The 12,651-nt window shown below is 52.6% G+C and overlaps 1 protein-coding gene across 4 annotated transcripts in view; it reads right to left on the bottom strand.

The window, feature by feature from the left end:
• Nucleotides 1-12,651, bottom strand: part of HDAC4 (histone deacetylase 4) — a 288,348-nt gene that overhangs the window by 241,965 nt on the left and 33,732 nt on the right. For all 4 annotated transcript variants that reach the window (XM_081813268.1, XM_081813273.1, XM_081813270.1 and 1 more), the window contains exon 2: nucleotides 11,972-12,219. In XM_081813268.1, coding sequence (XP_081669394.1) covers nucleotides 11,972-11,993 — 22 coding nt within the window. In that variant the 5' untranslated portion in view covers nucleotides 11,994-12,219. The remainder of the gene's footprint in view (nucleotides 1-11,971; nucleotides 12,220-12,651) is intronic.

The raw sequence follows: 12,651 nt of genomic DNA, 5'->3' as shown, positions 1-12,651 counted from the left end.
CTATGGCCACGCACAACCATGAAAGAAAGAATAAGGAAACTTTCTGTGCTCATTTACAATAATCCAGAAAGGAAAAAATACAAATGCTGACATGTCTATGGTATACCACCATTCACGCACCAGGTGAGCTGAGAATATCTGCAAATTCACTTTCTTTTCTCAGCTCCGACGTTATCAGGAGACTGTATTACAATGTGAGCAGAGGGAGCTCCCGCGCACAGCACCCGCCACGGCCTGACCTGCACCATCTGCCCCGCTAGGAACCTCCGCCCTCGGTGCGGCACCCGGCACGGTTAACGAGCCGACACTCGACACGGCGCTGGGCATCATGTCCCCTCGGGCTCCTCCCGGCCGTGACAGCGTCTCAGACTGTCCTGACTGTACTGGGGGACAGGGCAGGTGTCCGCCAGGACACGCCTCTTACTGGACGCTGAGGCTCCCCCCACGCTTAGGCGAGGGAGGGAGATGGCGCGGACAAAGCGCCACCCTTGTCTTCACACAGATCCGTTTGACACCCACGACCCACATTCAACACACCCCCAGTCCCCCCCGAGGTCCCGAACAGCCACTGGCTGCCACACAAACAGCAGTCCTCCGAGGACACTGGCGTCAGGGGCACGTGGGCCTCCGCCGCCCACGCCCGCACGACGCACCCTCGGGCTCCAGGGAGGCTGGCAGCGGCCGCCGTGCCCGGGCCCCAGGCGGGGCCCCACGCTCCCGCTGCCACGCTGCTCTGTCAACAGAAAACCCCACCTGAAGCCAGTTTGCTCTCTGCTCACGGGAAGAAATCAGGACACAAGCGAGGAAACAAAACGAGGCCTAAATCTGGCCGACAAGGAGCAACGATCAAATGCTTCTGTCTTCGTTATGCACCGTGGTGACGAGCGAGGCCGCTCCCTTCCCCTCCTCGGAGCTCCCGACTTGTATGCAGGAAGGAGCATGAATGAACGGCCAACTCCTGCTCCCAACAGACGGCCACGGAGGAGCCAGGCTGCCCCCCCACCCCCGACGGCCCTGGCTGTGCGCGAGCGAGCTTTCTAGGAATGGCGCACACCACCACGACAACCGCCCAGGCTGAGGGCTGCAGACCCGGCCCCGCGGGAGCCATCGCAGCCTAGCTCAGCCCGGGCTCGGGACAAGGGACGAACAAGGACAAGGAATGCTGGCTCGGAAGGAAAAGCAAACGGCAAATGTCTAATCCCAGGGGCCCGGCTTAGAGAAAGATCCAGAAATGGGTCTGAGCAGAGGCCGTCGCACAGGGATGGCCTTGGAGGAAGGTGCGGCTCAGCCCTACCCCACCAGCCCGTGCTCACAGAGAAGAGAGAACTCCAGAAGGGGCAGAGGGAAATCTCTGTTCTCAGCTGGGTGGTCCACGCCACCAGCCGCATCTGTCCCACCTCCGTCCCCAAGAGAATTGCTCTGCGACCTCCAGGGCGCCTCCCGTGCAGCCCAAAGCTGATGTATCGCGAGGCCTGCTGCCTCTCCTCCACACCACCCTCCCCTCCCTCTGCTCGGCCAGGCGGCTTCCCCGGCACCCTCTCCTCTGACCTGAGCCTGACCTGGGGCCCCACCTCCCTTCACTCAAGAAGCACCTGAAACTCTTTCTATGGGATGCCTTTCCCAACCTCGGCAGAGTGCACTGAAGTCTGGGATTCCTGGGCCTGCTCCTCAGCTCCTAGCCCCCCACCCCCAAGTGCAAACATCACACAGCCTGGAGCATCTAATGCTGCTGAGTCTATCACATCCGAAGTTTACTCAAGGTTGTCTTGTAAATCCGAAACTAGAAGCTGATGTTCTAAACTCACCTATCACCCTATAAAAACACGAGCAAGTGAACTCCTACCCTTTCTCTTGGGCAGCTTTCTAAATCTGCTGCAGTTGCCACGGGATTTGTATGGACTTGGAGGTACCTACTCTCAAACTGAGAGAGACCACTGTATTCAATGAGATTCTCAGCTCAGTTGATCCAGAAGTTTCCATAAGCATCCAAGGCAAAAGTGAGACGCAGCCACGGAGAACATTTCAAAAGCCACAGGTAGAAGGTTCTGGAGCAGGATTCTTGGGCCACAGAAGGCACGGCCCGCGCCTCACAGCTCATGCCTCACGCCGAGAGTCTATCCGAGCTTGGTTTCAGCTTCTCAGTGATGAAGAGTTTTGTTTCCAACAAGAGCAACTGTGTAGATTTGACTTGAAAGGTTTCCCAAAAAACTGTGAAGGCATAGGAAACCTGTATTTAACAAAAACCTGTGAAAACTATGTTTTTAGTTTACATAAAACCAGAAAATACAGAACCTGGCTTTGTAGAAAACAATGGGAAAGATGTTATCTTGGTTAGTGATTTCAAGCAATATCTCGAAATGAATATAGGAACTCATGCATGGAGGGCTACCTGTCTGATCCTGTCCGGGGGACACTGGGTGCCTCTTGGATCCAAACTCCTCCAGGTAAGAAGAAGGATGACCATCCGACCAGGTGCGGCAGGCCAGGCCCAGTGATAATGAATGTCCACCCTCTTTCTGGTGTAAAAGGCTCTGGTTTTGACTGTAACTATAGGACGGCCCTACTTGGAACCCTACTCCCCAGTGCCGCAGTGGAGGCCTCTCCAGGGAGGAAGAACGAGATCCCCTACCTATCTGCCATATTGTCACCTTCTGTGAAACCACAACGCAGGCGCTGGCCTGGAGGCAAAAACCAAAGCCAGGGGCCCTTCGAAGGGCCAGGGCCTGGTCCAAGGCTGCATGGCCCCACCATGGGGACAAGCGGGCCAGGCCAACAAACCCCACAGACATTCCTCCAGCAGAGGTAGCATGGCTGGCACACAGAGCTGTCTCTGCCCCGTGGCTCACCCAGCCCCTCCCCCTGCCCATCCCCCAGGGGAAGCCCAAATGTTTCAGAACTGGAAACTGTTGAGAAATACTAAAATGATGTTCTTTCGGGCAATTTAAGCCAGTCAAGAAAGACACAAATTGCTCTTTTCCTCTCATAGATGGCTGATGTTTGAAATAACATCCCTCAGCCAGAGCAGACTCATCCCTTAGCATCACTCACACACACGCACACACACACACACGCGCGTGCGCGCGCACAGCCCGGAGTCCCCCGACATCTACTAGGAAAGGATTATAAATGCCACTTCCTCAGGAGCTACAACTGTTGAGGCCGCACCCACGCACACTGGTCTACCAAATCCACACATAACAGGAGCCACGTGCAATCAGAAGATAGAAGAACACCTATAAACACAAGCATCCCAGCCGGTGCTTCTCCTGCATCTAGTCCTGTGGCTTCTTGGAGAGTTCAGGGGAAGCCCAACCAAGAGCAAAGGAAGGCACATCTACGTAGATCCAGCCAGGGCCCCCAGGCTGTGTGAGTCTGACCTCAACAGAGGCGCCGGCCAACTGAGCATGGACACACCACGATGGGCCATGAAGAAGCTGGGAACCTCCCCACCTCCCGTGTCTTCCTCTCCAACACAGCTGAGCTAGGACGGTCTCTGCCGTCCGGGACACGCGGTCTCCCGGCTCTCGCAGTGGCTTGTCACCTGCCAGGCACTGCCGTCCCCTCACACCCAGGACACCCCCGGCCCTTCCGAGAACCAGGCTGGACCGGCCACAGAGGCTGACCTGTGCCCCTCACCTGCTCGTGTGGACCAGTCCCACCTATCCCTCCACACCGCCAGGAGAAACAATGTCGTACAAAGTGCTCCAGAAGGTTGGGACCAAATCACAGAAAGATGTCAGAGCAGACAGTTTGATTGTTCCCAGTAAAAATCTCTGCTTCCCATGTCTCCAGTTCCCCCAACACCTTCTCAAGCTTTCTAAAAACTCTTTCTGTCTACCAGTACCGAAGCAAGAAATCAGTTCACCCTGCCTTGCTCCCCTGCCCCGATCCTGTCTGTGAGACTACGCTGAAGCAGCCGGCCCCATGGGGGCGCACGTGGGGGGCCTCTATGAAGAGCACCTCCCTTGCCCAGCCACGCGGACACCGAAGGGGTTCAGGCAAAGCCAGCACTGGGCCCCACAGCTCTTCAAACACAAAAGAACAGCGAGCAGGTATGTATTCTGCACGTCAGACCATGGTGGGGAGATGGGGCCTTAAGAATCAGCCAGTCAGCCCCTGGTTTGGATTAAATCAACATGAACGTGAACGTGAGAAGCATCAAGAACTCTGCACACGCCGTTCGACTCTGAAGGGAGAATTTCTGCTACACGCACACGCACTGTTAACAGGTATGAGCAGGTTAGAAAGGGTTCTTCATACAGCGTCTAGGAAACCTCAGTGAGCTGACAGCAGACCCGATGGAATTCTCTGGAACTGCAACAGCATTTCACAGATCCCACTGAACCAACAAGTCCATGAGAAATACGGTTATAATAAATGTCCAGTTTCTACAAAGGATTTCCTAGAAAAATTCGTATACATTTTGAAAGGAATAAACTTTGGCCACGAATGCAAACAAATCACAATAGAATCTTCAGCTCTTAAAATGAAAGGTTTCCTCTTGGCTTCAGTCCTCAACAAAGGAGCAACCTTCTAAAACACAGCCTAAGAGTTTAAAATTTTTAAAAGTGAACAAACTGCCACCAACCACAAAAGCTCCCCAGGAAAGGTTCACCAAGGACAAGGAACCCTCAACTTGGACAGGGGCACTGAGAAAAGGAGCTCCTCTGGGCTGTGGAAGGTAGTTCTGTGCAGCAAACACTCGCTGATTAGAGACAACTACATACCTAACATCACGGTGCTTAAACCAACCTTCCATACTTCTTTACAAATGCTATTTGAAATGGAAAAATTAGGTATAAGATAACTATGCATTTTATTTAAAAAATCGTATCACTTTTCAACAAGCCTCACCTACTACCTTTCAAAAGGAAACAGTATCAGCAAAAGTGAGGAAATGGTGGTAACGCGGCACGTTGTTTTTCATGTTAAAATCTCCAAAGCTCTGAAGCTGCACTGCAGCATGGAATGTTCCAGTTCTAAGTCGGGATCATCACATTCAAGGGACAGCAGCAGGAACACTGGGCAGAGGAGGGGGTGATAAGGACCAAGAGTGACAGGGACCCTGAAGTCCAACAGGACAAAGGCCACCCTAGAACGTCTGGGTTTATGACCCTAGGAGATGACCCGAGCCACGAACCCAATGCAGCCCTCCTGGGGAGTAGCCGCCCCGGTGGCCGCCCTGCGTGGGCTGCTCGCCTCAGGACCAGGCTCCCATCAGCTGGCACACTCGATCTGCGAGAGGCAGAATTTATCTTTTCTATTTGTGTTCCAGAAAGGGGAATGAAGGGAGGGACCAATATGGAACTAACATAAGGCTTCTTTTCATCATACGTGGCTTATCACTCCTTAAAGGACAATATGCCCGATATCTTACTGATTAAGTGGCTAAGAGCAAATCAATTTAAAAACACAAAGCCAGATATGCTTCTAAAAGTTTGATTTTTAGATTTGAATTTTTCTTAATCATTATTTTCCCAAAATTGACTACTTTTTATCATGTTCTCATGAAATAAGCAAATAAAAGGCTCTTAAGTAAAATGAAAAGTTTCAGCTCAAATCTCCCAAATTAACCAGGTCTGCCAGTCACCCAGTTAGCCCTCCAGTCCCAGTCTCCAAGGACTAGCAAAGAGAAGCTCAGAATAAGTCCAGAAATATACTCAAGTCACATCGCAAGTGGCACCAAAGCCAAGTTCAACCACGGCAAAACCACGCTCATTTAAACTAATGGAACACAAAGCGTGTGTCCCAGGAGAGGGCAGGAGACTCAGGCCCACAACCCTTTCTCGGTACCTGCAGGGTCTTGGAACCAAGGGAATTAGGACCATGTCACCCCTCCTACCCCAGAGCCCATACCCCATGCCCATCTCTCTACTCCTAGTCTCCTATCTCTGCCACGCCAAGCTCTCACCTCCAGGCCCCTGGGCCCAGCCCCCGGTGCCTGACCTGGGCAGGTGAGCTCCCGCCCTGCTTTCCAACCTGGCTTCCCTGTCCTGACCTCACATGTCCCTTCTGGAGGGGAGGGGGGGCCCATGCCCCCGCCCACCTCCTCTCACCCCACGAACCGCACTACACTGCCTAGAAGCTCCATGCAAGTCAGCCGGATCACCTCCTGACCCAGCCCAGTGCACCCAATGTCCGCCGGCACAGGGCACATGCCCCTCAAGGGCAGGGGACCAATTCTGGCTCCAGGCTGGCCTCCGACTGGCTGCCTGACATGAAGCTAAGCACCCGGCAGCAGTAAATACCAGCTTCCTCATCTACAAAACAGGAATCACAGTGTGCTAGCTCGCTTCACAGGGCCATCATGCAGCACAAACGGACAGGTGCGGAGCACGACTCAGAACGAACACGCTGCTCACTCTGGCATCCTAAGAGCACGCACGTCTTGACTGGGAGTACACAAGAAACCAACACGGATTTGTCACTACTGTAAGCTTTAAATGTCTCCAATTAAGCAGAGCACAGCCCGGCGTCTGGAGGTGGCCGCACATCTGCACACCTGTCCACGCCGGACCTGCCCCCGCCACCGACGCTTCAATGATGGCCTTCTGTTCCACGGCCGGGCTGAGCTCAATGGCTCCTAATCATTCTTGCACTGGGTGTTCTATGTCAAATACATACCGCGAGTTCATTCTTAAATTTCAATATCATTAATCATCCAACATTCAGCATCTCAGAACTCAGAAATTTGCATTTCTACAATGGTGGCTTTGAAAAAAAGGACATAAATGCAAATGTTCCACATACTGTATAAGAATTTTCAGAGAATTGCCAAAACAAACCATCAATGCTCCATTGACAGTGAATTTTCCAAGCTCTTCATAACGACTGAGTATTCGTGATTTTTAAAAGACAAAACACAATTTGAGGATTAAAAAAAAAAGAAAAAAAGAGTAGGTTGAAAAAGAAGTCGTTATGTCTCCATCATTTCCAGAACAAACCTTGACTGATTGAGATCCCAGATAATGATAGCATGGGGGACCGGGGATGGTGGCGGTTCAAGAGCTGCAAATGTTCTCGTGCGTTCCCAGAACGCCTGGCGGACCGCCGCTGCAGACAGGAGCCGCGCCGGGGTCTCCGGAAAGCCTTCCTGTAGAAGGTAGGCAAGTGCGAAAGGCACGAGTGTCTCGCCTCTGAACCTCAGCTGGAACCACTGAGGCAATTCCTGCATTCGGCCGGGCATCGGGAGCTGGTCTAGTACTCCCCCCGCCCCCCCAGCCCCTGTCCTCGGGCTCAGTCTTGCTGCCCCTGCCCAGAACTCCCCTCTCCCCCAGTCCATTAGCCACTGGGGGCTCCCTCACGCCTTCCCAGAAGGTCCAGAAGCAGCTCTCCTCCAACTGTCACCGGCTGCCCCATCCTCCGGCAGCTAAGAACGCAGGCTCTGTCCCCTCACCTAAGCTGCGGGACTCCCGCCCGGCCAGCTACGCCTGCTGGCTGCACAGCACCCCTCCTGACAGCCTGAGCCAGGGCCTGCCCAGGCCTTGTGCAAGGCCACTCCTGGCTCCCCAGTTCTCCATCCGCCGCCTGCGGCCCAGGCCCTTGCTCGGGCTCCACGGCCCACCTGTCACTAGCAGCTCCAAACCAATGTCTTCCCTGTGGTGATGACATGTCCTCAAAATTCATTGCCTCCCTTAAAACTCTGGAATATTCCTGAGGCATTCAATCATTGCAAAGCGTGATTTAAATGACATACAAATGTTCCTTTCTGAAATAATTTCTATGTTAAAACATAACAACCTTGGCAGCCAAACTGGCTGAAACAGACTCAGTATCAAACAGAGGAAGAGCAGAGCGTGCAGATGAAGGAAGCCCGGAGCCCCAGCTCAGACCAGCCAGGGGCACAGCCTTGTCCTGGGAGACTTTCAGGATCCAAACTTTACGACGGTTTGAAGAAATCAGACTATTTCGAAACTCACTAATCACTAAGTCATTGTTAACACAGACTTTTTAGCTGCTTTTATGTGGATGGGGTTTTTCACACTGAACAAAATATTAAGAAATTAAAGAACGGTCCAAATTGAAACACTGATCTTAAATACACAGTTTTCCTCAAAATAGTTCTCCTGCTTTTAACTCAACACCATACATGCTCTCACAAAGATACAGGGAGAGATAGGACACTTGAGTGACTCCACTCCAGGCCGGCTCAACCGGTTTTCTAGCAAGAGCATGGTTTGGGAGACCACACACGAGTCCTCCAGACTCCACTGCGGGCTCCCTGGGGTTTACAAGGAGGGCAGAGGAAGAAGAGAGCCTTTGCTTGTCCTGCTAGGAGGTCCACACGTGTGTCCGTCCTCCATCAGTCTTGTACCAGGGACTCACCTCCAAAGCAGACGCCCTGGGTCCCAGTAAGCCCATCCTGACAATTTCAGCACATCCCAGCAGGGAAAGGTTTAAAGCACTGTTTAGGCAAGAAGCCTAATATTTCAGTACCTGCTCTCATTCTTCTTACTATCAAAGAGGAGTTCTTGTAGGCTGGATTACCCAGGCCTTTCCCCAGGCTGCTCACATCATTAGGAATAGTTATTCAGAGCAATAAAACCCCAACAGCTAACAGTTTTACGTCAGAGAACCCGGGCCTGGCTCTGGCAAAGTTCAGAAAGCACAGCAATAAAATCATAATGCATACCTCACCCAACACCAGAGGGAGTTTTAAAGAAAAACACGGAAGAGAAAAATTATACACATCAAACAAAAAGGTCATTTTATCATCTGGGCAAAGCCAACTTAGCACTGCCAAGTATGAGAGGAGGGACCACACGAAGCGGGGCTCCCCCCGGCCTGGTGGGGTGCACTGCATGGCCACAGGGGAGCACGGCAGAGCGGGGACAGCCGGGAGACGGGGGAAGGCAGGCACCCCGCCAGGGACGCTGAAAACTGCACAAGTGAGCAGGGCTGGCACACAAACAGGACCCGTCCCCTTGGATTCAAGAAACGCAACAAAGGACACCTACAAGTTCCCCATTCAAAAGAGCAAACTGAACAACCATCATTTCCCTTCCTCCCAGAAATCCATGAAAAATGACAGAAAAATATGAAAGGATTTATGGTAAAGCTAGACAATGGGAAAATGGCAACATCAACGGACAAAAACTTGGGGGAACTTCCTAGAAAATACAAATCCCGGGGGATCGAAGTGACGGGAAACCAACCGCTAGCGAGCAGCCAGCCCTTCACCCAGTGGGCCGCAGCCTCAGGAAGGAAGGAGAGCCACAACTCGGCCTGCCTCACAGCCCGCCACGGCCAGGAGGTGGCGGCCAGGCTGCTGAGGGGCCACGGAGGGGCCACCAGGGTGCCCATCTGGGCGGGCTGCTCTGCGGGGAGGGCAGGTCCCTGAGGAGACCCATGGGCTAGGAGAAGAGGGAACGCCCCGGGGGCTTCTGGCCCACCACACACCCCGACACAGGGGGCACGAAGCTCGGGCTCGCAAGGTGGCAGCAGCCCCATGCCAGTCTCCCACCACCCCCTGCCGGAGACCCCGACCCACTGAGAGGGACATAGACACCAACAGAGGGGGTCAGTGGGGGGAACAACACACCTGTCAGGACCACGACTGCAATAAACCCCAGTGGGCAAATCCTCCACATAAAAGGCAGAGGCTCTCGGAAAGACAACCTGGAAGGTTAAGGTAAGTGTGTGGAGACATGTTGATCCGCTAAAGAAGCCAAGGGGGGCGCCTGGGTGGCTCAGTCGTTAAGCGTCTGCCTTCGGCTCAGGTCATGGTCCCAGGGTCCTGGGATCGAGCCCCGCATCGGGCTCCCCGCTCAGCGGGAAGCCTGCTTCTCCCTCTCCCACTCCCGCTGCTTGTGTTCCCTCTATCGCTATGTCTCTCTGTCAAATAAATAAATAAAATCTTAAAAAAATAAATAAATAAAATAAAGAAGCCAAGGGCAGGACTGCTTTTCAAAGACATAATAAACTTCTGGGCAAAGAAACATTAAATGAAGAAAAATACCATATATTCTGTTAAGAGGACTGAGCTACCAACAGAGATGGTCATTAATTTTTAAGTGCAGAAAAACACACTGAAACATATAAAGCAGAAAATAGTCAGTAATGTGGAAAGAATATTGCACATTTTTGTAGAAATCGAGCACCAAGCAGAGTAAAGCTACACTGACTTCCATGAGTCAGTGAAGTTAGTGTGTGTGGATAAACAACACAGAGAAGAAGACATGTGTAAGTACACAGTATGTGTGAAACTTTATGCACATACACAATTCCTTAGACAGGAAAACAGGAACAAAAGAACATTCTTTCTCTCCAGATGCGTGGGTGGCATGGGCCAGATTTGACTATGTCTATACAAAACCGTGCACCCCCGTGTGCACAGTGATGTAAATTCAAACAGTCATTTTCCACTCACATCCTGACAACAACGAAATGGACTGCATCCACCCAGCGCTGGGAAAAATGGAGAAGATTCTGTATGCTCATAAACTGTAACTGAGAAAGTAAGTTGACACCGTTTCCGGAGCAACGTTGAGAGTGGACCTGACATTCACGCCCCCCAACCTAACAATTCTACTTCTTGGAATTGGTCCAATGGAGATACTTGCAGAAGTGTATGTACAGAACACACGTGTAACAACTGCTGGATGCCGACCGGGGGCTATTATAAATAGTGCTGCAACCACATAAACACCCACCTACAAGCTCTCGGAAATAAGTGAGATTCATATACATGCCAACGTCAAAAGACACTCGTACTACGTTACAATGGAAAAAAACAGAGAACACAGAGCCCCACATAGAGAATGATCACACCCCATTCAGATGCTCAGATGCATGCCTCTCTAAGTTTACCCACAGGAACAAGGCACACCCCCCAACTCAACAGTGGCAGCATGCTCTGAGCGGGAAGGAGAGCTGGGCACCACTCCGTGTCTACTCTACACACTTGGACCCAGACGGCTTAATTTTGTTTTATGCTTTGTATCAATCGATACATGAGCAATCTAAATCAATAAAGCTTTCATATCTAAATATAACCGGGAATCCTGCTCTCTGGAGCTTCTGACAACTCTGATCAGAGGCAGAGGAAGGTGTGAGAATGTTCTGGAGCAACCCCAAAGGGAGAGACCCAGACCCTAAACCTCTGGCTCCACTCTCCCGGGCCAGGCCCGAGGCTCACTCACAGAGATGTGGGTGCCACAGGGATGCATTGCCTCTGTCTGGGTGAGCCACCGCTTCCCCTCTCACACGGACACAGGACAGATCTGCTATCCAACCACCCTTCAAGACCATGTTGCACTGGAGGCAGCCCCAGCCGGGCAGACAGTGCTGGCTCTGCCGGAGGCCGGCCCCATAAGGCAGGACAAGGCAGCATACCAGGCTTAACCAGGTATCCGCACTGTGGCTTTGAAAGGGGCTGAATGCATGTGCCCGCGACACCCTTCTAAAGCTAAGAGCCCCACAAACATGGTTTCTAATCCATTTGGCCACTTACTAGCTCTGTGACCTTAAACACATCACTTCTTCCCTCCAGGTCTGAGATTTTTAGGGCACTGGGAAGACTACGTGCATGCCAGGATCTTCGTGCCATGCCTAATACGAAGCACGACCCCAGGAACGACTCCTGTGGCCACCAAGGCAGGTGCAGACCGGTGCTGCCTCTCAGACTCAGCCCAGAGGCCCCATCGCTCCTGCCCCACAAAGTCCCCTCAAAAGCAAAAAAACTGAACAAGGAATTAACTCTCCAAATCAGAGACAGACCTAAATGTCACCTTGCTAAGTACAAGTCTCCTCTCCTGGCATCAGTGGAAACCACATGCCATTCTGGCTGCATGCAAATCCAAGCCAAAGACACAGCCCCAAACCCCGAGATGAAGAACCCACGATCTGCTCCGCACTGGGCGGTCACACGCTGACCGCAGCCACGCCGCGACCGTGGAGAAAACAGTCACGCGATCTCATCTTCTAAAGGAGAGCCCTGCTGTCCGCCAAGAGAACATGGGCCTCGCCTTACCTGGATGGCTTTGGGAGCTCATTGCTAGCAGCGTCTACTCCTTGAAGCGGTTCAAAATGGCTCACAACTTCCACGTAAACAACAGCTCCAAAGAGCCCCCAAGTTCCACGAACACATACAAGTACGGCCACAGGGAGCGTTGGCGCGCAGCCACGAAAACTCCCAGTCTTGCTGAGCACGTCTCGCAGGCCGAGTCATCCAAGAGGCGGGCGGGGGTCTTCCGGGGCCCTCAGGAGGTGACCTGCGTGCTTAGAGAAGGAAGAGCAGTGTCAGTGAGGGGTGAGGGCTCTCGTGGACGGCAGCGTCTAACTAGGGAAACAAGGTAGATGTTCACACTGATTTATCGTGGGTGGAAAAACTGTCCCGTGTGGAATCCGTTCTTCTGACCAAACCACACGGGGGCTTTGTTCGTCAACAGGGTGTGAAGACACGTCACAGAGCCCAGTTCTCAGCCTCGGCACCATCACCACCAGCCATTCTAAAAAAACCATCAGCGCCAGCCCACTCCCACCACGCGGCCGCCCGGCCCCTCGCTCAGACATCCGTACCCCACGGGGCTGCAGTCCCACGGTCCACACTCAGCTCCTGCACCATGTGTAGCCCCCTCCCCAGCCCCCGGGTTTCCGTCTTCATAATTACCACCTTCCCGGTTTATTTCCAGTTTCTGACTATAGAAGTAA

This window comes from Leptonychotes weddellii, chromosome 3, assembly GCF_054177405.1.
Source record: "Leptonychotes weddellii isolate Sample4059 chromosome 3, ASM5417740v2, whole genome shotgun sequence".
Lineage (NCBI taxonomy): Eukaryota > Metazoa > Chordata > Mammalia > Carnivora > Phocidae > Leptonychotes > Leptonychotes weddellii.
This window is presented reverse-complemented; position numbering and strand designations above follow the sequence as displayed.